General features: G+C 35.6%; 1 protein-coding gene and 1 non-coding gene across 6 annotated transcripts in view; both read right to left on the bottom strand.

Annotated features, from left to right (window-relative positions):
* LCOR (ligand dependent nuclear receptor corepressor) overlaps window positions 1–27681 on the bottom strand; it is a 143776-nt gene that overhangs the window by 46355 nt on the left and 69740 nt on the right. For 4 of the 5 annotated variants that reach the window (XM_047073226.1, XM_047073227.1, XM_047073225.1 and 1 more), the window contains exons 3-5: window positions 27462–27527; window positions 27018–27097; window positions 2159–2291 (exon numbers count right to left, since the gene is read on the bottom strand). Coding sequence is in view for 1 of the 5 variants with exons in the window: in XM_047073225.1 (XP_046929181.1) it covers window positions 2159–2291; window positions 27018–27097; window positions 27462–27527 (279 nt within the window). In the remaining 4 variants the exon portion in view is untranslated. Of the gene's footprint in view, window positions 1–2158; window positions 2292–27017; window positions 27098–27461; window positions 27528–27681 lie in introns of those variants that run through there. The other variant, XM_047073228.1, reaches the window with a different exon arrangement.
* LOC124507332 (U6 spliceosomal RNA) lies at window positions 4305–4409 on the bottom strand. The gene has a single exon (XR_006960987.1). It is a non-coding gene; the product is annotated as a U6 spliceosomal RNA (small nuclear RNA).

Below are 27681 nucleotides of genomic sequence, written 5' to 3'. Positions count from 1 at the left end.
CATAAGCTAAAATTTATTACTGAATCCATACCACAAAAGCCTACTTTAATTGCATCTATGTTCCTACTTAGCTTTTAGAACCTTTTCATACTCATTTAAAACACACAATTTGCAATACTTGGAAACAAAGTATTAGTAACTCCAAATCTCTGAACTATTTATTTAAAAATATATATATATATGTATGTATATATGTATACATACATACATACACACACACACATACACACACACACACCCTTCAGACTAAATTGCCTGTCATATCTCTGCATATTATATACATTTTTGGTATAACTTGAAGAGTACTAATGGCTTTCAGACATTTCCATGAAGATTAATATTTAAAAATATCAATATTAATACATAAAACAAGGAGGAAGGAACTTCTAATAGCAAAGCAATAGTTCTTTTTCTGAACATCATATGCCAGTATACAAATACACGAACTTAACTTTACATACAATTTCAGAGGATTCTCATCCCTAAAGTCTACCCTAAGGCTGATTCCAAGGTAAACATTCCTTCCCTCATGTATCCAAAAGTTTAATTTTAAAATAAAACTTAGAAGAACTTTAAGCTATTCCTACGTGACAAAGGGATGGGACTAGCAGAGAAGTAGGCTAGAATTCTCTTTAGGAATATGCTTATGATTGGCCTTATTAACTCCCTCCAAGCAAAGACTGGATGAAAAGTGGTTTCTCCACATATAGGAAGAGGAGCTCCTCTTTGCAGATAATGAAGATTGCTACAGCATTAGGCCCGTGACTCATTCAGTACACATACTAAAGGACAGGAGCAGCAGAGGAGCTGTAAAGATATTTTATTTAATAAACTGACAGAACGAGTCTATCATTTATACTTTAATGTGAATTACTTTAATAAAACAATCAAATGTTTATACAACTAAGAAAATTACTATTTGGAACATAATTTTAGATTTCAGGGTATTTAGGGGATGATAAAGTGAGCATGGGAGCCTCAGTTGGGAGCTTCACGTCAGAGGGTGCTGAGGGTACTAAAAGTGAGGTGAGGGTGTACTGAAAAATTTAATTTTGCATAGGAAAAAAAGGTGTCACTGAAAACAATAATCTTGTGCGTTCCTTAATTTTATAGGACACTTCATACTCCATTTTGAAAATACTGACCACATTAAGCAGAACATCAGCTGGTTTCCAACTGTAGCCAACCAATTAGAATAGCACTTTATCAGACTTCCAACCACTGTAAAGGCAAAAATCACCCTTCAAATTTCAGAGGGAAGGAGGGAATTCCCAGAAGAATGAGGGATATAAACTAGAACATATAAAGAAGTACTAAAGAAAGCAGAATCATTAAGTCTGCTGAATATTAGAGTATTCAGGGTCACAAGAGTTTGTAGGAAACTTTTTTAGAACCTATCACAGTAACCTCCGTCTTGGAACTAGAGGAAAGACATAACTAAGGAACACAAATCCATTCAGAATTTCTTGAAAGTAAAGACTTCACTAGAATGGATCATAGAGGGAAGGAAGCTTTCTGAAGGTCTTGGCCGATGGTAATTAGGCTTTGTGAATAGAGAAACAAAATGTAAATCATGTCTACAAAGGTTTTAAGGAGAAAAGTTCAATTGAAAAATATAAGAGGTGGAGCTATTAAATACCACCTCAAATGTAAGGGGGAAAGTTTTATTACATAATTATGAATTCCTTTCTCTAATTTTAATAATTTAAAGAAGTTTCAGCAAAACAAGGCTCTATCAAGGAAATAAATGCCTGTAAATCTAATTTTAAGATACAACTTCACATCTCTCTAAATGAAATTTCAGCAAGGAATTTACTAAAATTTTATACAGTTTTATGGTTATCTGCGATTAAAACTGTCACTATGTATGTAAGAAAATTTGACAAAATATATTAGTACTGAGACCTCAGAATTTTTTAGACTTTCATAATACTTTCAGGAACTATTTAACAAAACTTACATGATTCCATCACTTCAAACTGAAAAAGAGGGAAGAGGAGTTGCCTTAACCTATTCCAAATTTAACTTGACCAAAGGAATATAAAGTGTGTTATCAACAAAGAAAAATGTTTTTAAAAGTAACTTTTTAAAAATGACATTAAAATTAAGAAAATATAAGACAAGCAGATGCTAAATGCCATTCTTCACTAGAACCAACCTTTTCTATAAAAGACTGCATTGAGGAACTCTTCTGCTTGTCTCTCGAATCGAATGATTTTTGCTTGCTCTTGTTTAAGCAGAGCTTCTTGCCCAGCTCCCGAAGCTGGTTCATCCAGACCGACTAAGTGTCCCTGCAAAAATATTTGGTGAAATATTTGCACAAAAATCTTTCCCCATTCAGTATCAAAAGCACAGATGCAAAATCAAAGACAAATGTTAGTAACAGATAAGACAAATCAGTTTAATACAATTAAAATATCTTAAAACTTTAAATCAGAATAAAATTTATCTCCACAAAAGTATAAAAGCAAAGTGAATGTAAAAATATACTTGGGTGGTTTTTATGTATCTTACAAGTTTTGTTTAAAACTGACAGATAAACTCTAATTAAAATAACATTACTAACGGAAGATTTTTCTTGAGCATTTAAATATGTCCGTTCTTATTACACCATACAGCAATAGTACACAGACATTCAACTCAGACAAAAAAAAATAGCTTAAATCCTAAATACTATTTGAGAATCATGTTTGCCCTCCTAGTATAAGATGTTTTCTCCAGACACAAAACAAACATAGTTTTAAAAGGGCCGTTAGAAGGGAAAACTCAAAAGAATGTATCCGAATTCATAATTCTGTGCCTAGAATATAATTCATAAACTGTAGCTTTCAAATGTTTAGAGAGTTGTGAAATTAATACGTTAAAACTGGCTCTAGAAAACAGAATTTAAAAATATACTGCGTCACATGTTCTAAAGGTATACATTTCTATATAGGCTTGAACATGCTTACAATATAAACATGTTAAGTCCTGATCACAAAGTTTCAAACTGCCACACTAGACTCATCCCAAAGACTCCCAGAATCTGCTCTCAGGCTGTAGGAGCACTAGACTAGGTAGACAATGCTTTGCATTTACTTCCACTCTTGTAGCTAATGAACAGGAGAGTAAGTAAGTACATCTTTTAAGTGTTCTTTAAGTTCCAATGCATATAATTTACTTCAAATCACCACAATGTATCGCCACAGGCATATATAATTCTGTCATGGAAAACTTAAAAGTACTTAGAAGTACCTAAAAGTACTCTAAAAAGAAAATGGGGACACACCCTGACACAATGAAAAGGAAGCAAACAGGGCACTGAAGGCACATTATAATCCACAATTTTCTCAAAGATTTCAAATACAAGCAATGACATGTGCAATCAGATTTTTTTATGATTTCTCCATTGTACAAACTGTGTCAACAGCACAACCAAAATATGTGTCTTTTGCAAAGACACATTTAGCACCAATTATATACTACAGTTTAATACGAAGAACTCTCTTGCATAATCAAACGAAAACAATCATCCCATAAAATATCCATGAGACACGTTAAGTCTGCCACATAAAGAAAATATTGTTATAAAGTCATTATAAAAACATTTTCATTCATTCATTCATTCATTCATTCATTCATTCATTCATTCATTCAGTAGGCTTCCCCGGCCCAGCACGGAGCCCAATCAACACAAGGCTTTAACTCATGACCCTGAGATCAAGACGTGAGCTGAGATCAAGAGTTGGACACTTAACCAACTAAGTTTATTATAGTTGTACTTGCCAACTTTATTATAGTTGTATTTGCCAACATTCTCTTTCATGGCCTAAAGAAATTAATTTTTAAAAATGAATCACAAAATAATGTAATTTTGATACAGATTTAACATCTGAAAGGATCAGGAACAGGTACTAATTAGAGACCAATAAAATCCTCAACTGTGTTTTAATGGCATTTCATTGTTTAGTGATTTTTAAACTCAGACATTATATGGTATAAACTGTACTTAACCCCTCAGTCCTACATTCAGTAAGTTTAGTCAGACTTTCAGCAGGATGTCTTTATTTTTCGTGTTTAAAAATGCGTATCTCAATGAGAGAAGATGTTAGTTGAAGGACGCATTGTACACAGTGTAGTTTCAATGCGTTAAGCATACAGCTATCCCCATTGATTCTACACATACATTTACAAATACGTGTATCCTTTCCATGTCTTTCCAAGTTTTTATTTAAATTCCTGCTCGTTAACATACAGTGTAGTATTAATTTCAGGTGTAGAATTTAGTGATTCAACACTTACATACAACACTTGGAGCTCACCACAAAAATAAGGAACACTTCACGAATCTGTATCATCCTTGCGTAGGGGCCATGCTAATTTTTTCTGTATGGTTACAATTTTAGCATATGTGCTGCCAAAGCAAGCACAGAATATCTATACTTAAACCATGCTCAAATGTTGCATTCAGGCTACTTTCTAATCTAAATCAACTCATAGCAACTAACAGCACTCAGTAAGGATGGTGTTACATGTTTTTTCTTGAATTAAACAATTACCAATTTTATCAACCTGGACGCTGAGACCTTCAGATAACTTTCAGTTGGTTCATCTAAATTATAGTCACACCTATTTGTTTTGTTTTCAAACAGTTTTATTGAGATATAATACACGTATCATACAATTCACCTATTTAAAGTATAAATTCAATGTTTTTCTTGTAGCGTCACAGAGGTGTGGGGCCATCACCATGATAAACTTCAGAATATTTTTGTACCCCAAGACATTAACAGTCACTCACTTCCCATTCTCCCACTTGCCCCAACATTAGGCAACCACTGTATTATTTTCTGCCTCTCTCTACAGACTTGCTTATTCTGGATATTTCACATAAATGGAATCGTGCAATATTCATGGTGTGTGTGTGTGTGTGGTTTCTTCCTCCTAGAATAATGTTTTCAAGGTTCACCCCATCGTAGCAGATACCGGCACTTCGTTCCTTTTTATTGCCAAATAACATTCCATTGTACTGATGTAGCACATTTTACCCATTCATCAGTTGATAATGACCATTTGGATTTCTTTTTGGCTGCTATGATACAAATAATGCAGTCTTTAGTGTTTGTGTACAAGTTTTTGTGTATTTTCATTTTTCTTGGATATGTATTTAGGAGTGGAATTTGTAGATCATATGCTAATTATATTTACCATTCTGAAAAAGTACACTAAACCATCTTCCAAAGCAGGTGTACCATTTAATATTCCCAACAGCAGTGAGGGTTCTGACTTCTCCACATTCTCATGAACACTTGCTATCATTTTTATTACATCCATTCCAGTACACAAGAAATGGTGCCTAATGGTTCTGATTAGATTTCCCTAATGATTAATAATGTTGAACATCTAACTGGCCATTTAAATACCTTCTTTGGAGAAATGTACATTCTTATGCTTTGCCCAGTTTTTAATTGGGCTCACTTTTTTAATGTTTGAGTTGTAAGAATTCCTGATATATTCTGGATACAATCCCATTATCAGATTTAAGATTTGCAAATATTTTCTCCCATCAATGAGCTTTATTATCACTTCACTGATGCTACCTACTACTGTTAACAGTACAAAGTTCTTAATTTTAATGAATTCCAATTTATTTTTTGACATTTGTGCTTTGGTATTATATCTAAAAAACTAGTGGCTAGCCCAAGATCATTAAGATTTACTCTTACGTTTTCTTCTAAATGTTTTATAGTTTTAGAACTTACTTTTAGGTATATGACTCGTTTCAAATAAACTTTTGTGTATGGTAAAAGGAAGGGGTCCAACTTCCTTTGTCAAAAATCACTGGCCATAAATTTTACTTCTGGATGCTCAACTCTGTTCCGCTGATCTACATATCCATCTGTAGGCCAGAAACACACTATGTTGATCATGGTAGTTTTGTAGTAAGTTCTGCTATTAGGAAGTGTAAATCCTCTCTTCTAAGATTGTTTTGGCTACTCAGGCATCCTGTAAATTTTTACATGAATTTTAAGATCAGTTTGCCAATCTCTGCAAAGAAGTCACCAGAAATCTTGGTAGGTTATGCAGTGAATCTGCAGGTTATTTGGGGGGTAATGCCATCTTCATAATATTAAGTGTTCCAATCCACGAACATGAGATCATACCTTTCTATTTATTTCGATCTTCTTTAATTTATTTCAACAATTTTAATTTACAGTGTACAAGTCTTAAACTTGTGTTAACTTTATTCCTAAGTATTCTATTCCTTTTGATGCTATAGTAAATGGAACTGTTTTCTTAATTTTCACGTTCAGACTATTCATTGCTATTGTATAGAAATACAATCAATTTTTTAAAAAATGTTGTATTCTACAACCTTGTTGAACTTATTAACTCTAATATATTGTGTTCTGTGGATTCCTTAAAATTTTCCATATACAACATCATGTCATCTACAAATACTTTTACTACTTCTTTTGCATTCTGGGTAACTCTGGTTTCTTTTCTTTTTTTAGACAGAGAGAGAGCGCGCGCGAGCGCGTGCGCGCGCATGCGCGCGCGTGCGCATACAAGCAGGGGAGAGGGACAGAGGGAGGGAGAGGGGGAGAGTGGGGGATGGAGAGGAAGACAGAGAGAGAGAGACAGAGACAGAGGGACAGAGAGAAAAAGAGAGAGAGAGAGAGAGAGAGAGAGAGAGAGAGAGAGAGAGAGAGAGAGAGAGAGAATATCTTAAGTAGGCTCCATGCTCAGGGCAGAGGCCAACACGAAGTTCAATCCCATGACCCTGGGATCATGACCTGAGGTGACACTAAGAGTTGGATGCTTAACCAACTGGGCCAGCCAGGCACCCCTGCTTTTATTGCCTAATTGCCAAGGCTAGGGCTTCTGGTAGAACAGTGCATAGAAGTATTGAGAATGGACAACTCTGTCTTGTTCCTAATTTTAGGGGGGAAATGTCCAGTTTTTACCACAGCTGTGTATTTTTGTAGATCAGGCTGAGGAATTTCTCTTCTAGTCCTAGTTTCTTGGGTGTTTTTATCACAAAAAGGTGTTGGATTTGGTCACTTTTTGCAGGGACATCCATTGTGATGATCACGTGGTTTTTATCACTGATTCCCATGAATGCACTATATTACATTAATTTTGTGGTGTAAACCAACCTTGCATTCCTGAGAAAAATCTCACCTGGTAAGAGAGTATAACAGTTTTCATATGTTCCTTGATTTGGTTTGCTAATATTTCGTGGAGAATTTTACTGTTGTTATTGGTATTCCTAAATGATTCTGCTCTGCAGTTTTCTTGTGATCTGTCTGGTTTTGGTATTCAAATACTAGTCTCACAAAGCGAGGAAGTCGTCTTCTATATTTTAGATAAATTTGTGTAGAACTGGTATTAGTTCTTTTAAAAATATCTGGCAGAAATCACCAATGAAGGTGTCTGGCCACAGGCTTTTCTTTGATGGAAATTTTAAAATTACCAATTCAATCTCTTCACTTGTTCTAGGTTGCATTAGTTTCCCAGGGCTATTGTAACGTATTACCACAAACTGAGTGGCTTAAAACAGCAGAAATTTATTCTCTCACAACTCTGGAATCTAGAAATCTGCAATCAAGGTGTCAACAAAGCCATGCTCCTTCTGAAGGCCTCTATGAGAGAATCCTTCCCTGCTTTTTCCTAGCTTCTGGTGATTTCCAGCAATCCAACATTTCTTGACTTGTGACAGCATTAACTCCAATTTCTTCTTCTAACTTTACGTGGCCTTCCGCGTGCGTGTCTTGGTCTCCAAATCTCCCTTATAAAGACACCAGGTGCTGGATTGAAGACCTACTCTAATCCAGTATAACCTCATCTTATTAATTAATCCACAAAGACCATATTTCCCAAATAATGTCACATTTATAAGTACCAGGGATTAAAACTTCATCTTTTTTTTTTTTTTTTTTGAGTGGGGGGCACATAATTCAACCTGCTACACAGGTCTGTTCAGATTTTCTATTTCTCCTTATGTCAGTTTCAGTAGTTTGTGTCTTATTCTAGGCATTTGCTTGTTTCATTTAAACTATCTAGTCTGCTGATTTATATATGATTCACAGTAGTATTTCCCTTAAATCTTTTTTATCTCCGTAAGGTCACTAGTAATTTCCCCTATCTGATTTGTGATTTAGTAATTTGAGTCTTTTTCTCTTGAGCAGTCCTAGATAAAACATTTATCAATTTTGTTGTATCTTTTCAAAGAACGAACCTTTGATTTTGTTAATTTCTCTATTTTTCTATACTATTTCATTTATTTCTGCTCTAATCATTATTATTTCCTTCTGCCTGCTTTAGGTTTAGTATGCTCTTCTTCTCCTGGTCTTTTAAGGAAGACAGGGCACTGAACTAAGATCTTTTAAAATATAGGCAGCTGCAGCTTTAAATTGCCATCTAAGTGCTGTTGGCTATGTCTCATAAGTTTTGGTATGCTTTGGCTTTCATTCATCTCAAACTATTTGCTAATTTCCCTTGTGATTCCTTCTTCTGATTATTTAGAAATGCATTATTTAATTTCCACATATGTGTGAATTCCTCATATATCCTCTGTAACTAATTTCTACTAATATCATTCCTTTGTAGTGGGAAAACATATTGTGTATGATTGGAATCCTTTGATTTTTTTATGGCCTAGCAGAAAGTCTTTCCTGGAAAATGTTCCACGTATACTTGGAAACAATCACTATTTTGTTCTTTTTGGGTGGAGTGTTCCTTATACACATCTGTTAGGTCTAGTTGCTTCAGAGTGTTGTTCAAATCTCTCCTCTGTGTTGATCTTCTGTCTAGATGTTCTATCCATTATTGAAAGTGGAGTATTAATGTAGTCAACTCTTGTTTTTGAACTATTTCTCCCTTCACTTCTGTCACATTTTGCTTCATGTGTTTTGGAGTTCTGTTGTTACATATGTAACAACATATGTTGTTATAGGTCTTCCTAATACATTGACCCTTTTATCATAAAAAATGTCCCTCTTGATCTCTAGGTTCATTGAAGTCTATTTCCCCCCAATGTGCAGCCTCTGTTATCACTTTTCTGAGGGGATGCGGTCTTGAGCATGCAGTCTCCCTGTCTACTGGGAATGACTGTGGGTTTAGTCAGACTCTCTGGCAGTTTCTTTCTCAGGCCTTCCCTTTACACAGTGCTCGCTGATCAGCCTGTAGCAGTATCACACACCCAGGCGTCAGCCTCAACTAGTTTGTTTCATTGGTGTGTTGTTGCCACATCCTGGGGCATAAATTGCACCAGTGTCTGATCCAATGAAAGTGGGGCCTCTTTGTAAGGGCAGGTGTTGCCAGTCTTTGAGGCTAACTTGAACCCCAGGAGGGCTCTTCTTTTTATCTGGTTCTCTCCGTAAAGCTTCTGACTGGTCTGCCATTTCACTTGTTGCTACTAGTATCATGGAGCTACCAGCCTCCTCTTAACTGTTCACCACAAAGATCTCCATCATTTTCAACAACTTTTTGTAAGCTCTGTTCCAAAAGTCAGTCCCCCTGAGAGAGCTACAGAATTCTCCGTTCTCAAGGCCTGCCTTTCCCTTTGGAAGAACCACTGTGCTGCTGCACAGGAACTGGAGGTTAGGACAATAACCCACTTCTCTCAGAGTGACATCTGTGCTTTATGACAGGGGGTGGTGGATCACTTGCCTCTCCTGGCACAGAACTTCTGCCTTATGAATGAGGCCTGACCTAAACCTCAGTATGCCCAATCTGCTGAGACTGGAGCACACTTCCACTCTGAGAAAAGGCTGAGAGAAGGAAGGCTTTTTGACCTCAGCTGCCTGGAAGACAGCATCCGCCACGAGAAGCTAGAAGGTATGAGTGATGCCCGCAGTCTGTTTCCCCTGCTCAGACAAGAGTTAGAGCTTCCTTCAAGCTGAGCGCAGGGAGAGGGTGGGAGTGGGTCATGGGTCAAATGCCAGAGTCCTGTTCTTACTGAGATTTAGTATGTTTGTTTGAACAAATCATTCTCCATTTGCTATATGCCCTTAAGATAATTATTTCCAGCTTAAATGATTGCTTTAAAATAATTTCACCAGTTAAATGGTTATTTTGCTTGTTTTTATCCAGAATAATAAACAGAGATGAAAAATATAATACCAAATCATATGCTTTTATCAAGTGCATCTGGTCACCAAGTTAAAAATTTACAGCAATGATGTATAAACAAAATACAGGCCATCCTCCCTTACTGTACATACTATATGCCAAAACTAAATGAACCAACAAGAACAAGAACAAAAACATTCAAATGATACAGAGCTAATAAAGTTAACCTAACAGATAGGAGATCCAGAAACAACAAATTCATATCACCCCACCCCCGACCCCCTCCCCCACATCTGAAATTTAAAAGAAGTCATTATGTATGGTATGCCCCCCCCCAAAAAATGATATGACATACTCTTCTGTAAATAAAAAGCCACTGTTCTTCCTTACAGTTATTACCCCTATTCATTAAAGAACAAGTTGTTGGCCCAAAACAGAAGAGGAATAAAGTTGGAGATACGCACTGGAGTCTGCATCTCCTCGGAACTTGCTTCCTTCAGAATTCAAGAATTGGTCCTCCTACATGGGTTTGTTCATAGCCACAGGTGATTCTGTCATATCAAATCTACCGTGAGTTTCTTCTTTTTTATTTTTTCTACTGTAAGCTTCTTAAAAGCATATATATCTAGAACATACTGCCAAAGCTTTTGATTCTGTAGCTCTCAGGTAAGAAGCAGTCATGTTTTTTAAAAGTTCTCTTCAAGGGGCGCCTGGGTGGCTCAGTCTGTTAAGTGATCGACTCTTGATTTCTGTTCAGGTCATGATCTTACATTTCGTGAGACTGAGCCCCACTGTGGAGCCAGGTTGAAATATTCTCTCTCTCAAAAATAAACATTTTTTAAAAAGCTCTCTTCTTGGGGCGCCTGGGTGGCTCAGTCAGTTGAGAATCTGACTCTTGATCTCAGCTCAGGTCACGACTCCTGGGTCATGGGATCAAGCCCCATGTGGGGCTCTATGCTGAGCATGGAGCCTTCTTGAGATTCTCTCTTTCCCTCTGCTCCCCCCACTCTCAAAATAAATAAACATTAAAAAAAAGTTCTCTTCTTAAGAACTGAAAAGATCAGTATCATACTTTAAAACTTATTATGTATTTATAATAAATCTTATTATTTGGGAAGGCAAATCCCTACTTGTTATGTTTTCTAAAATGTCCTGGCCATTTTAGCTTTATTTTTTCAGATTATATTTAAAATAGCTTAGTCAATTCTTCTCACCACCAACACCAGCTCCCCAAAGAAGACAAGGTGGTTTTTGTTTTGTTTTGACAAGGTGGTTTAGATCTGAATAGCAATATACTTAGAAAGTATTTCAGGAAGTAGTAACACCCTTAAAAATATTCAGTCTTTTCTTTTAGGAGCTGCTTTACATTTACCCAAGTGAGCTATAACGGAGCTCAATTAAAATTCTGTTGTTTATTCATGTAGTTCCCACATATTTATTATTTTACATTTTTACTGTCCATATGAGAAGGAGGTTTCCTTAATTTTCTAACTGCTAGTGCTGGCATAAAAGCAGAAAAGTGTGGGGCGCCTGGGTGGCGCAGTCGGTTAAGCGTCCGACTTCAGCCAGGTCACGATCTCGCGGTCTGGGAGTTCGAGCCCCGCGTCAGGCTCTGGGCTGATGGCTCAGAGCCTGGAGCCTGTTTCCGATTCTGTGTCTCCCTCTCTCTCTGCCCCTCCCCCGTTCATGCTCTGTCTCTCTCTGTCTTAAAAATAAATAAACGTTGGAAAAAAAAAATTAAAAAAAAAAAAAAGCAGAAAAGTGTGTGTGTGTGTGTGTGTGTGTGTAAAAGTTAATTCTGTACACAGTGTTTGGGGAAAGCGTAGGTTGTGTATCTTCAATTGCTAGGTTCTCTGGCAGCTTCACAACTTTGTGTCAATTTCCCAATATCCTTTTAAGGTAATTTCTTTTAAGCGGACTGTGAAGGTGACAAGGAGAGGTAAAGGAAAACAAAGCTGCAGAAGCCACCAACACTGTGTGGTCTGATGATCCATCACCCAAAGCAGGAAAGGAGACTTAATACTGAATATGTTGGGATCTTTAATAGAAAAAGACCTCAAGTTCTTTATTAAGTTTGGTTACCTCTACCTTCATAATCCATACAATACACTCATTTTATCATCCTTTGCTACCTTTTGGGGAATGGCAATAAAACATCCAAAAGACGTTTTCAAATAAGAAGTTCATACTTTTTCCTACAACTTAAGGGTTGCTATTTCTCTGTACTACTAGAAATATTTAAGGAAATTCCATAGACTTAAGAGAAATGATACTACAAAACATTTCTGAGGGAAATTTAAGATGTAAAGAGGATATAAACCATGATCATAAACTGAAAGACTCAGTGTTGCTAATATGTAGCTAATATGCTAACTGATCTACAGATTCAGTGCAATCCTAATCAAAATGCCTACAGGCTTTTTGAAAAATCAATGCATTGCTTTTAAAATTTATACAGAAAGGCCAAGGACCAGGTTTAGCAGAACAAGTTTGAAAAAGAAAAACCAAGTTGGAGAACTAGTACTACTTGATTTTCAGATATAAAGATACACTGATCAAGACACTGTGGCATGGGTGTAAAGACAGACATATAGTTCAATGGCAAATAAGAGTCCAGAAATATACCCACAGGCATACTGTCAACTGATGCAACAAAGATGCCTAAGAATTCAATAGGGGTTAAGAAGGTCTTCTCAACAAATGGTGTTAGAACAACTGGATTACCTTATGCAATATAGTAAACCTCAACACTTCAATAACACCATGTAGAAAAATTAACTAGGAACAGATCAGGTACCAAAACACAAGAGTCAACACTAGCAAGCTTCTAAAAGAAAACATGAGAGTTTTGTGTGTGTCTGACACTGGATTGAGCAAGGATTTCTTGAACAGAACATAAAATACATGAATTTTAAAAGAAAAAATTGGCAAAAGGTTTTATACAGAATGTATAAAGAACTATTACCACTTAGTAAGTTTTAAAAATGGAGAAAAGATTCAAACAAATATTTCACATAAGATGTATAAAGATGTTCAACATCACTAATCAACAAGGAAATGAACAATAAAATCACAGTGAGATACCACTATAGACCCACCAGAATGTTTAAAGTTAAAAAAGACTGACAATATCAAATGTTGGCAAAATGGGAAACACTGGAATTCCTATACGTTGCTGATGGAATCAGAAAATGGTTAAGTCAATTTGGTGAACCATATAATAGTATAAGGTTAAATATACAATGATACTACCACCCAGTAATTTCAATTCTAGGTATTTATTCCAGAGAGATGAAAATATATGCCCAATGGGGCAACTGGGTGGCTCAGTAGGTTAAGAGTCCGACTTCGGCTCAGGTCATTGATCTCGCAGTTCGTGAGTTCAAGCCCTGTGTCAGGCTCTGTGTTGACCTGACATTTCAGAGCCTGGAGACTGCTTTGGAATCTGTGGTTCCTTCCCCCCGCTCATGCTCTGTTTCTGTCTGTCTCTCAAAAAATAAACCAACATTTAAAAAAATAAACTAATCTTTAAAAAAAGAAAATATATGCCCAAAGACTTATATGTAAGTCTAATATATTAGCCAACATCTGGAAACAATTTAAAAGTCCAAAAGAAAGTGAACTGATATGGGGACCTACTCAGCAATAAAAAGGACCAAGAGTATATACAAAAATAAGAATACCAAAAAATTATGTTAAATGGAAGAAGTTAAATATGAAAGACTACATAGTATTTCACTCCTATTATATATAACTCTAGAAAAGGTAAAACTAATCGTGATTGCCTTAATTGGGTGTCCAAGAAATGGACTGACTACAAAGGGACATGAGAAAGCAATTTAGGGGGAGAACTGTCCTGAACCTTGACTGTGCTGGTAGTTACACAACTGTATACATTTACCAAAATCTATTAATCTGAACTCTTAAATGGTAAATTTTATTATATACAAATATTGCCTCATTAAAAAATCATTAAAACATAGGTTCAGGGTATTTAAGATACTAGATACTGAACGGATCACTGAATTTTGGCTCTTGTTGAACTAACCATTTGGAAATCAAACAAATGATTCTTACTTACATTTTCAGAGTCACAAAGAAACGTGACACTTATTTTCAAAACCTCATATGAATGTTCTTCTCTCAAGCAAGCATACTTTTAGTATCTTTCACTTGCTCTCTACGTTCTGCATTGTATTTTGAATAGATACAACTAAATAGTCACCATGAATTGTTGGCATTTCACTATTTTTGTTCTATCTTTAGATCCAAATCAAGATAAGGAGGTTGATCACTGTGCAAAAGCTGGTCTTTGTTAATCAAGTTGTATGCAGACTGGCCAAAAAGGGGGATACGTGTATCATCCAAGGAATCAGATCCCCTTAGAAAAATGGAATTCAGTATTGCAGCAGGGAAAAGACATGATGAACCCAGAATATCTTGTTGTATCAGAAAGTATTAAAGTGCTCAAAAAATGATGGGGACATGTCAAAAGGATATACTAGGTGGTTTGAAAGGGCTCCCATTAACCGAATCTGGGATACTGGATAACATATTTGAACAGAGTAAGAATCTTGATTTCAAAATGACAGAGGGAATAGGAAAACTCTTCTTCACAGTATAAAGCCAAATGAAAAAATACATCCACCAAAATTAAAGTGGATGAAGGTTTAGTAAAAAAGAGATATCTATGTAGTCTCAAAAGTATCTCTTCAAAAATTATTAATTACAATGGGGCGCCTGGGTGGCTCAGTCGGTTAAGTGTCCGTCTTCAGCTCAGGTCACAATCTCGTGGTCCGTGAGTTCGAGCCCCGCGTCGGGCTCTGGGCTGATGGCTCAGAGCCTGGAGCCTGCTTCTGATTCTGTGTCTCTCTCTCTCTCTCTCTCTGCCCCTCCCCCGTTCATGCTCTGTCTCTCTCTGTCTCAAAAATAAATAAATGTTAAAAAAAAAAAAGATTTAAAAAAAATTATTAATTACAAGAGGGAAAGAAGTACATACCATTTCAGTGGAAAAACCTAGTGAACATCAACCTTGTCAAGGGATCAAAATAAAAATCACCACTAAACTAACATCATGTGCTTCACAATGTGATCATTCTACTCTAAGGATAGAACACGACTTATTTAATATTCCTGCTAAAAGATCATGGCCTGAATTTAATCATGAAGAAACATTAGAAAACCTAAATTGAAAAACATTCTACTAAACAAATGACCTGTACTCTTCCAAAATGTCAGTGTCATTAAAAATAAATAAAAGTTGGGGCGCCTGGGTGGCGCAGTCGGTTAAGTGTCCGACTTCAGCCAGGTCACGATCTCGCGGTCCGTGAGTTCGAGCCCCGCGTCAGGCTCTGGGCTGATGGCTCAGAGCCTGGAGCCTGTTTCCGATTCTGTGTCTCCCTCTCTCTCTGCCCCTCCCCCGTTCATGCTCTGTCTCTCGCTGTCCCAAAAATAAATAAACGTTGAAAAAATAAATAAATAAATAAAAGTTTGAGGAACCATTCAAGATTAAAGGAGACTAAAGAGTAGAAAATAAAATTTGATGAGTGATCCTAAATTTTGAACTAAAGGAGGGGGTTGGGGGGAGGGTCACTGGGACAACTGGTAAAATCTAAATGAGATTCACAGGTTAAATATTCCACTGAAGTTAACTTTCCTGATTTTTGGTAACTGTACTGTGTAGTATAGTAACTGAACACCCTAATTCTTAGGAAATAGGGAAATACACAAGGAAATATTTAGGAATAGAGATATATGAGGGGTATGATGTCTATAACTCATTCTGATATGGTTCAGGAAAATCTGTGTATGTTATATGTAATATCTCTGAGACAGAATGAATGAGAATAGTAAGGCAAATGTGGCAAAATGTTAACAACTGGTTATCTAGGTGAAGGGTATATAAAAGTTTTTATACCACTTACAACCTTTCTATAAATGTGAAACTATTTCAAAGTAAAAAGGCAGGGTGGACAAATGTTAAGCCATACTTTTCTCCCACAAATATGCCAGATCTCCCTTGTCTCTCTCTCTCATCCTCTCCTTCACAACCCCACCTGTCTTGCCATTAAGCTGTATGTGCTTGTGTTATGAGTTGTTCTGATACACAGAAGAAAAGCAAACAGAATAACAAGATAGGGCAATTAACAACTTTCAGGCTTCTCTTAGTAACTCAACAAACTGATGAAGATACTCAAAAGAGAGTAAGACATTTTCTACCAAGGGCCAGAGAGTAAATACTTTTGGCTCTAAAGGATATATATAGTCTTTGCTGCATCTCCCCCTCTCCCCCTTTCCCTGTCCCCACCCGCCCCCCAAAACCAACTCTTCAGCCTGTAGGCATTACACAAACAGGCTGTGGGTGGATTTGGAGATAGGGCATAGTTTGCTGACCCCTGATAGAATTATTAAATTTCTCCAAGAACTGTAACAAAAGTAGTTCCACTGGTCCCTGAAATAGCAAGGATGTTATTGAATAAATAAAGCAACAAAAGCATGTCAGCTTGGAAGTTCGTTCTTAGGGCAATAGTTAATAAAATTAAACTTTAAACAAAATACAAAGATTAAGATTCCTTAAAGTTTCTTTTGTAACTCTACTATTTGTCACCTTACGAGTTTTGGTGTTTTGGAGGGTAAGAATGGGGAAGGACACTTATATAAGTTGCTGATTTTATGAGAGAGAACACTTCAGGAAAGGAAATGGAAGAAATAATGACAAATTTCACTTGGGAAAGGTTAAGATGGCTTAGACTTCAGGAGTGTGATACAAAACTGAGGGGGTAACATTTTAGGGCCATCCCTATCTAAATTCAAGACCATTCCTCATCTGTACGTACATGTGTTCTCCAAATTTAAGTGATTTTTAAAAAATTCGTACAATATGGTATAGAAAACCTAGGAATTAGAAGCATGTGCATGCATGCAAGTTTTGTAATAATTATGTTAGCAAGCCTACCCCAGTAGATCATGGGCCTGTATCTACATCCATGTCTGCTACCCATGGCTTAGTGACATTTCAAGCAATGAACTAAAAAGAGCTGACAAGATGCAACTCATTGATTTAAATGCCACTCTCCTACATCTTATTATTTTAAATGCCAGCAAGTCTTAAGGAAAATGGCTCCACCACTTTAAATGCTCATACTCTTTAAGGTCAGTTATCTAAAAAGAAACCTTACTTCATGTAAATTATTGCTTTTTACATTAACAAAATAAAAATTGTGCTTAATGCAATTTTTACCATATGTCAATTTTGTTAAGCAAACCATCAAGCTAAAGAATAGAAAAAAACAAAGTTCAAAGCTTGAATACACACCAGGAGTTAAATATGGTATTCAAAATATACAACAAAACTACCATGAATGACTCTTATCAGTACATCTGTTACTACTTTTCATGCAAATTAAGCCTAAAATGTAAGTGGCAAATGACTATTACTGCTCTGCTTAATTCACTGGCATCTACTATCAGCATTTGCAGTTACAGCTTTTTCTCCCTTATACATGTACAGTTATTAAAAATACTACAAGACAAATGCAAGTCACCTCCACAGTCAAGAGCATGGGTTTCCTATATGCTTCCACTGGCTAGAAATTAAGTTTATACTATCCCCATTCTTATCCACAACCCAATCTCAATCCGAAAACTTCCTGAATTTCGATCTGTTCTCCATAATGACTGTGGATGTCTCCAGATGCCCAAGACCATTATAAATAGAAGGGATATTCAACTGCATATTTGAGGCAGTGGTATTGTAAAAGCCTAGCTAAGGGTAATCTTGCCTTTTTCTAAACTTTTATAGCACTTAATCTATACTACTCTGACAGTACTAGTTTTATAACCTGTATTATAATTATGTGGGTGTGTGGGTGTGTGTGTGTGTGTGTGTTTCTTACCTCCTCCACTAGACTATAAATTTCTTGAAAAGAGCATCTGTGGCTAAAACCTCCTTTTAATTATTCACAGTACCTTTATTTCAACCACAGTAGCTGGTGCTTTTGAAATAATATAAAAGTAAAATATACAGCTATTGATTTTAACTTTAGAAATAAGGAACTGACAAAATTTTTTGAAAGAAAAAAAGGCAGACTTAATTGTTAAGATGTCAATACTACCCAAACTATCTACAGATTTAAAACATAACCCTTATCAAAATCCCAACGGCATTTTTTGCAGAAATACAAAAATCCATCCTAAAATTCATATGGAAACTCAAAGGACCCCAAATAGCCAAAACAATCTTGAAAAAGAAGAAAGTTGGAGGTATCACACTTCCTAATTTCAAAACATACTATGAAGCTACAGTAATCAAAGCAATAGGTACTGGCATAAAGACAGACACATAGAATAATGGAACAGGAGGGAGAGCTCAGAAATAAACCCTCACATATATGATCAAATGATTATTTTGAGTTTATTTTGAGAGAGATACAGCACAAGCAGGGGAGGGACAGAGAGAGAGAATTCCAAGCAGGCTCCACTCTGTCAGCTCAGAGCCCAATGTGGGGCTCAATCCCACAAACCAGGAGATCATGACCTGAGCCAAAATCAAGAGTCAGATGCTTAAACTGACAGAGCCACCCAGATGCCCCCCTATGATCAAATGATTTTTGACAAGAGTGTCAAAACCACTTACTGGGAGAAGAGACACTCTATTCAACAAATGGTATTGGGTAAAATAAATATCCACATGCAAAAAAACATGAAGCTGGATCCATACCTTATACCACCCACAAAAATCAACTCAAAATGGATCAAAGATTTAAAACTATAAAACCCTTAGAATAAATCCTTATAGCAGGATAAGCTTCATTAACACTAGATTTGGTAATGATTTTTTTAAATATGACACCCAAAGAACAGGTAACAAAGGTAAAAATAGATAAACTGGACATCAAAATTTTAAAAGCTTCCATGCATTGGGACGTCTGGGTGGTTCAGTTGGTTAAATGTCTGACTCTTGATCTTGGCTCAGGTCATGAACTCACAGTTCCATGACTTCAAGCCCTGCCATCGAGCTACGCACTGTTAGTGTGGAGCCTGCTTGGGATTCTTTCTCCCTTTCTTCTGTCCATCCCCTGCTTACACTCTCTCAAAATAAACTTTAAAAAAAAAAATCTTCTATGCATAAAAGGACACAGTCAAGAGAGTAAAAAGATAACCTACAAACTGGGAGAAAATACTTGCAAATCATTATCTGATAAGGGCTTAATATTTAGAAAGAACTCCTACAAGTCAACAACAACAAAAACCAATTCGATTTAAAAATGGGCAAAAAGACTTGATAGACATTTCTCCAAAGAGCATGTACAAATGGCCAACAAACACATGAACAATCACTAATCATAAGGGAATGCAAATCAAAACTACAATGAGATACCACTTCACACCCATCAGAATGGCTACTATAAAAACAAAAAAACAAACAGAAAATAACAAATGTTGGCTAGAATGGTGGATAAATTAGAATTTTTATGCACTGTTGGTTAAGAATGTAAGATGGTGCAGCCAATGTGAAAAGAGTTTGGTGGTCCCTCAAAAATTAAAAATAGAACTACCACATGATCCAGCAATTCCATTTCTGGGTATACACCCAAAAGAATTGAAAGCATGGTCTTGAAGTAGTATTTGTACGCCAATGTTCACAGTGGCGTTATTTACAAAAAGTGGAAGCAACCCAAACATCTATTGTTGGTGAACAAACCCAAATGTCTATTGTTGGATGATTAGATAAACATAATGTGGTACATACATACAACGGAATATTATTCTACCTTTATGATATATGCTTCAACATAGCAAAGCCTTGAGATGTTATACTAGGTAAAATAAATAAGCCAGTCACAGAATGACAAATACTGCATGATTCCACTTATACAAGGTACCCACAATAGTCAAACTCATAGGACAAAAAGTAGAATAGTGATTGCCAGGGGCTGGGGAAGGGAAATGGGGAGTTACTTAATGGATATAGTTGCAATTATGTAAGATAAAAAGAGTTCTGGAGATTGGTTGCAAAATACTGTGAATATACTTAACACTACTGAACTATATACTTAAAAGTGGTTGAGACATTAAATGTTATATTAATGTACATTTTAGCACAATACCAAAAAAAGCAGTATGAAAGGCACAATCTGCAGCTAAACGCAAACAACTGCAAAACGGACAGAAATCTAATACAGAATAGGGGAAGAAGAAATGTTTTACCCCTCACCAAAGATTCACCTACACGTATTCCAATAACCATATACATTCAGAAATCCTATCAATAGTATTCAGCTCAGATGTCTTATTTCAACTCCATTTCCACAGCTCTATTAGACACTTCAAATTAAATGCTCACTTTCACCACAAACTGCTTTCAGCTAATAACCTCATTATCCTCACCATAAAAACTGATCACCACACCTTTCCTCTTCTCAATTCTCAACTTCTGTTAATCCACCAGCTAAGTCATCCTGGCTTGGAAAACCTAACAGCAGTAATATTTCCCTCTCCTTTATTTATATACTCACATAATCACTAAGTTTTAACACTTTATTCTAGATTCCTTACATACATCCCTTCCTTATTCATCTTTATAGCTACAATCCTAATTCAGGCTAATTTTCTGGATTAGAAGAGCCTTCTATAATGTTCTCACTATAAATTCCTCTGTATTACAACCTAAAAATGACTACCAAACCAATCATTCTAAAACACAGAGCTCTGTAAGGTTCAGGATGAGTTCTATCTCCTTGATTAAGCAACTCCAGTGCATCTACTTCATCTCTCAAGTACTACAGTACTTACATTTTCTTGTACTATCCGCTATCTTTTTGAATATTATACAGGAGAATGAAGGAGGGGGTTTTACTCTTAATGTTTCCTACCTACATCAGAGCTTTGGTTCTGGGCATGTCCGATGGATGATTTAACTCTCCCTAATTTAAATCTCCTTTAATTGCTTTAGCCACCCATGATGTCACCAACAGCCAGCCCATAAGGAGGGATCAGTCTTTTACTTCTTTGGTAGACTCTCTGGCCTACCACAGATCTAGACATTTAATAAACCAAATGATAAATCTGTTAACTCTGACCACATAAAATTTAACACAACTGGTTAACCACCAATTAATAGTTTACTGAGGCCTGTTTGTTCAAGGGAAAAATCCACAGATTGGGAGTTCAAAAAAACCACTTCAGTATTTAATGGGATCCTGGACTGAGCACTGATTTCACGGAGTCAAGTGGTTTTCCTTAATCCTTGAAAATAATCTATATAAAAGGACTCTGGAAGTACAACAAGGTTAAGTCTCACAATCTAGATTTGTACAGTTAATGGAGTAATTAATCATGTACTGACTTGTGGTATCCAATTAAGTCTGCTGTGCATCTACTGAATTCTCATAAATAACCTTTAAACTTTTCATATTTGTTTTTCTTTCTCACCCCTAATAGATGTATACTATATTAATATATTTTTCTTCCACAGGTACTTTTATACAATAGGTACTATGAATACTTACTGATTTGTGGTACCCTGAGACAAGATGACATTCCTATCAAGAAGCATTGAATACACCCAAACTAACACACTGGACATAAATACATGTTGTGGAATACGACGAGAAAATAATAACTAGATTCACCATCTGCTCTTACTATAAACTTTCAAAGTGCTAAAGTAGCAATAAAAATTAAAATGTTAAAAGGATGTATCTAAACTTTAACATATACTCATGAAACAGAACAAATTATGAATGTTCATACTGAACACAACATGATAGACTAATGATAAACAAGAAAAGAATCTTATTACGTGATTCTTTAGCTAGCTGGGCAATGAAGGATATCTGTATGATTTGCCTCCAACCTTGTGAGTATATCCAAAATTAAGTGCTCTGGCTCCACCTAGAACATGCCTCTTTCATATCTGCCTATGTATTCTTCCAAGTCTCATCTTCTTAAAACACCTTCCTAAAATGCTACTCAAATACTAAACTTACTAACAGTCTTATAACAAACTTAAGATAACAAATAGTTTATATTTTGGTATATCATCCTATCTCCCATCATCCCTAGTTAGTGAAACATCCATGCTCCTTACTCTACAACAGCTATCTCTACTCTATCTCAGCCAAACACAGCACAGCGATACCATAAATTTATCACTTAGAATTAGTCCATTTTTAGGGACAATAAATACTGGAAGCAATTTTCTATTCTTCCTATCTCTCCAATACCTTCTCACTACTACTGAATCAACTCTTCATACTATCAACATAATAAAAGCCTCACAAAATGGGTTTTCATAAAGAAATACAAATGTATATGTACATATATTTAAGTAAACATACATATTTCCTAGCTGAGACAACTGAGAAGACCTAGAAGTAATGACACCCCAGTTCCGACGAAGACACCTAGTGCCCAGACAGACCTTGCTTTCCTTCTCATACAATTCTCCAAATAAAAGAAACTAAGGTTCCTTGGAGAAATCCAGAGCTGAGACAGAGAAAGCAAAGGTAAGTCGGGAATGCTTCTTGGTGCCAAAAAGAAAAGAAGTGCTATTAAAAAAAAAAAAAAAAAAAAAAAAAAAGGTCAAAAAAGATAGGCCAACTTGAAAGAGCTCTCCATGGCCAAATCTAGGACAATTTGCAATACAAAATTAAAGAATAATTGTAACGAATTATAATCCATAGAATAAAATAATAATCCATGACTCCATATTGATAGGTAAACAAATAAATACATAAATAGAGGAGAAAAGAAAGCTCTTCCTTAGAGCAGAATTCCAACTAACAAAAGCAGAATAACAGAAATAGAAAATCATTATTTGGTAAGCACTAGGTAGTAATTTTTCAAGCAACTTTCATCAATGGATGCTAAAATTAGTGTATGACAAGAAACTAGTATGATGAGAAAAAGATATTCACAAAAATCTTAAAGTACCTCTCAACAAGGTATCTATTAAATACAAAAAGGAGGGGCGCCTGGGTGGCTCAGTCGGTTGAACATCTGACTTGGGCTCAGGTCATGATCTCGCGGTCTGTGGGTTCAAGCCCCGCGTCGGGCTCTGTGCTGACAGCTCAGAGCCTGGAACCTGTATCGGATTCTGTGTCTCCCTCTCTCTCTGCCCCTCCCCCACTTGCACTCTGTCTCTCTCTGTCTCAAAAATGAATAAACATTAAAAAATATAAAAAATTAAATACAAAAAGGGAAAAAATAGAAACCTTACAATAGAGAAAACTGGCAGACATCTGCTTAACTAACTGATCCAAAGTAAGACATCACCATGTGCTTCCTGATAGGGTGTACTAAGGATGACACAACATCATTCTGTGGAATTCTTGCCAAAAATGCATAATCTAGATTCAATCATGAGAAATCATCAGACATACCTAAATTGAGGGAACATTCTACAAACCAATTTATCAGTATTCTTCAAAATTTATGAAAGGCAAAGCAAAAAATACTATTCCAGACTAAAAGAGACTAAGAATACATGACAACTAAATACAAAGTATTGGACCCTGGACCCAAAAAATGACATTGCCGGGACCACTGGTGAGCTGTGAAATTAGATTAAATAATATTGTATCAATATTTCCTGATTTGTATAATTGCATTAGAAGATGTTAACATATGGAGAGTCTGGGTAAAGGGTATAACAGTGACTCTTTTATTGCTTTTGCAATTGTTTTATAAGTCTAAAATTATTTTTTTTAAAGCTAAAAAGAAGTAGAAAAGCTTCATGAGTATATAAACACAGACAACTGTGTGCATATGCTTGTCACACGTAAGCACTCAAAAGTTAGCTATTAATATAATTCTCCAAGTTTATTAAGCCTCCTAGGATTTCTTAATTCCTCATTTAGTAAATATTTTACAGAGTGCCCACTATGTGCCCAACAAACACAAAAGAAAGAAGCCAGTCAGCCAGCGAGGCAGGCACTCACTAACAGATTCTTAGGCACAGCTGAGACTGGCTATTTCAAATATACTCATGACCATCTACACACTTATCTCTTCTGTCTTTCAAAGTGAGTAATTCCAAGTTCTACTTTAATTCCTGCTCCCCAGTTTCCATGTTCCTGTTCCTACTTATGTTATCAAAATGCATGTAATTAAAAAACCATGGGATCAAATTCCAGCCATTTGACTTATCCTGTAACTTAGTCTCTGTGACCCTTCTAATTCCTTTATTTGTAAAACTGGGATGCCTTTAACCAACTTTACAGGATTGCTGTGAGGATTTAAATGGGAACAAATATAAGCAAATGGTACATAGTACACATAGCAGATGTTAAAAAAATGTATTTTCCTATCTCTTAAAAATTATATTTTCTAACCACTATAGGGTCTTGAAGGGTAGATCAACAGTTGTTTTACTAATTTCTAGGTGAATTCCTGTTCTATTTTCCAAAGAGCCTACTTTGTATTTTTTACCTATGTATTTAAAAAAAATAAACATAAATAATGTATTTACTTTAACCATTTTAACAGCTTCAATACCCACTGAAAATCCAAAATGAAAAAATATGCATAAGGGTCATTTCTTTCCCAACTATCAGACCAATAGTTCTAACAGCTTTTCCAAATACTGTTTGGAGATCTCATCATGCCAACTCCAAACTCAAGATTCCATTATCATGCTCTATGCTGCCACCCATTGGCTATTACCATACTGTAGATATTTCCTTCTCTTTGAAATCTTAAAGCCAGCCTTAAAAAGTATAAACTTCAACCCAGTGGATAAATTTATCTACACATTGTAGTAATTCTCATATGAGATGCTCCAAGTGCCTGCAAAGAGTTTCAGTTCAATCACTTTAAATCTAACACAATTAGAGATCTATACTTGGCAATTTACATTTTCTAAGCTCTCTTTTTTCCTATTTTCCACTATAGTTGTTATGGCTGTCTCTGAAAAAATTAAATGTCAAAGATAAGTAGTGAAGTTTCTAATGGAGAATACCAGCTTTCCCAGAACTAGCTAGGTTGTCAAACGGAAATACTCTTTCTAGTTAGAAAAGCAACTAGAAATTGAGGAACTAAAACGGTAAGAGCAGCTGTTTTAAATGTTACATAGTTCCAGGTCTTGCTAGTTCTGTCTTCTAAAAATATTCATACAGTATTTTACCCACATATAGCAATGGAAAACTCAATCATATTACAAGAATATACTGTACTCAATTACTGACCATAGAAGGGCTTTCCTCCTCATCCTACCTTAAAAAAGATAATTAACAGTTGTTCCTTCTATTCCACCAAAATGCTTACTAAATGACTTGCTCAACAGTCACAACATGCATGCACATGCGTGCATACACACACAATTCAAAATGACCAATTTCAACCTCACTAGCAGTTGCTTAATTTTCTGGTCTTTCTCAAACCACATTAAATTTCAAAACACTCTCCACATTCACTCAATGGGAACAGACCATCCTGGATAGTCCCAGGAACAACTTTTCATGTAGTAAACAAGAAAAGATGCCAGAAAAGAACATTAAAAGGCTCTTAAATTGGCTTTTAGATTTGAAAGCAACTTGCCAACAATGATAAATAATGGTACAGTGGTTACAAGCAGAGGTAACAAAGAAGTATACAACATGGTTCACAGTGTTCAGAGGTTGACAACACAGTTAAGAACACAAGATGCAAACATAGAAAAATAGGAACAAAATAAGGCAGAATATTAACTGACAAATAACTGGTATAAATAACATTTACTACAACAGTGTGAAGTTTAGAAACAGCAATAAGAGCAGAGGTATACCAGTGATAGATAGCAGGATAGAAGCTTAAGCTAAGAGTTAAGGGCAGGAGAATTTCAAGCGATAGAGAACAATGGGTATATGTAGTGCTGTAGTCCAAATAGTAAAAGCATGTTATTTAATACAAATGACTGGACAAAAAAACCCAAAAAACAAAAAACAAATGATTGCACCAGTTTAAGCTGAAAGAAAACTGTATAAAAGACAATTGGGGGGCAGCATTAGAAAGAGAAGTGAACTAACTGTGGAGCGTACTGAGGCACAGATCATTAGGCTAATAAATCCAGAATACAATGAGAAAGTCACTGGAGACTGAGTAGGAGGTAACGTTTCCACACTATTTAAGGCATGAAGGTTAGGGGGAAGGAGTTTACACTGGTAGCAGTGTTTAAAAGACTGAAGAAAACTAAAAGCGACCAATCATGTTATTTCAGTAGTTTAGAAATAATGCTAATGGTCTGAACCACGGTAAGGACTGTGGAAAGATAAAGAATGCAATTCCTTCCTATGAAGGAAGAACTTACAGAACCTGGTCAATGATCTAGTTAGAAGTATACAGGGGGGAGGAAGGAATTCAAAATGCTTCCAAAGCTTTAAAACAGAAAACAAAAGTACCATGAAAAGAAACATAAGATAGCAAACTATTATTAATAAATGTTTCCAACATTTGAAATGATGTTTCTAAACCAAAACTCCATTTATGTTTAATACAAAGCAATAAAAACAGAATACAGCCAACTTCTACAACTGAATATAAACAGCATTCATGCTCCAATACAATGAAGAAACATCTTATACTAAAGCATAAACCACAGTTTATCATAAATCTACATGAATTAGTAACTACTTGATCCAGATCCATGCTACTGTTCTTTTTGTACAAATGACTCCCATTGCTTCAATTACCATACATTTCATATTTAAAATACACTCAACAGTTTGAGATCTAGTTAATTATTCTGCTTAGTGAACTATATAAATAAAGCAATGCATGTTGGGATACAGATTTCTCAATAGGCTAATCAACAGACTAGAAACAGTCTAAATTGCAAAACTCAGTTACTATCAAATCTTTTATAAATAAATATGGAATCATGCCTTCCTCTTCCTACAAATCCCCCAACAAATAATCAAATTTTGAAAAAATAAAAACTATAAAATACCACACTAGATAAGTTACACAAGTTTTTTCGTTACCTTTACTTTATCTCTTCTTAAGCAACAGAATAGACAGTTTTCATCAAAAGTCCAATCAGAAATGCTTTCAGGTTCACAGTCTGCAAAAAGAGTTGGAATACCAAATTAACAGTTACAAAAGTGAATTTTTCAAACAAATGAGACTTTCAAAAATATTATTTATTTTAACAGCAAACAACAAAAAATCCTAAGCACTGGACAGGTTCCTTACTTGTCTTAATATTCTTAATAACTGTTCACTAATTAATGTATCTTATTAATACATATATTTGCATTATCAACTAAACACAAAAATGTTTATAGGGATACAGCTTTAACTCACATAAAATTGAGTAAAAAGGAGAAAGAGACTGGGGTTTAAATCACAAAAGTATCATATGTCACCAGGAAGAATTTGAAATATACCAAAGAGCAAAGAAGAAAAAAAAAAAAGATTTTGAATACCTTTATATAAACTGAGATCTTTTAATAATGCAGGTCCAAACAGCCCTTCAAGAATACTTTCAAACCCTGAAAGGATGAAAAAAAAAATCCATTATTACAGTAACACTCCCTATAGTAAGGTAATATTAATCTGCTGCTGAAAAAAAGATGGTGTGTTCCTCCAGTTCTCAAGGATCCCCAGAGTATTACAGAAGGGACGCTGAGGAAAGAGTGTCAATGA

The sequence above is a fragment of the Lynx rufus genome, unplaced genomic scaffold (genome assembly GCF_022079265.1).
Source record: "Lynx rufus isolate CCGP_SWC_20201006 ecotype Redwood Valley unplaced genomic scaffold, mLynRuf1.p SCAF_11, whole genome shotgun sequence".
Lineage (NCBI taxonomy): Eukaryota > Metazoa > Chordata > Mammalia > Carnivora > Felidae > Lynx > Lynx rufus.
Note: the sequence above shows the minus strand (reverse complement) of the source record. Positions and strands in the feature narration are given on the sequence as shown.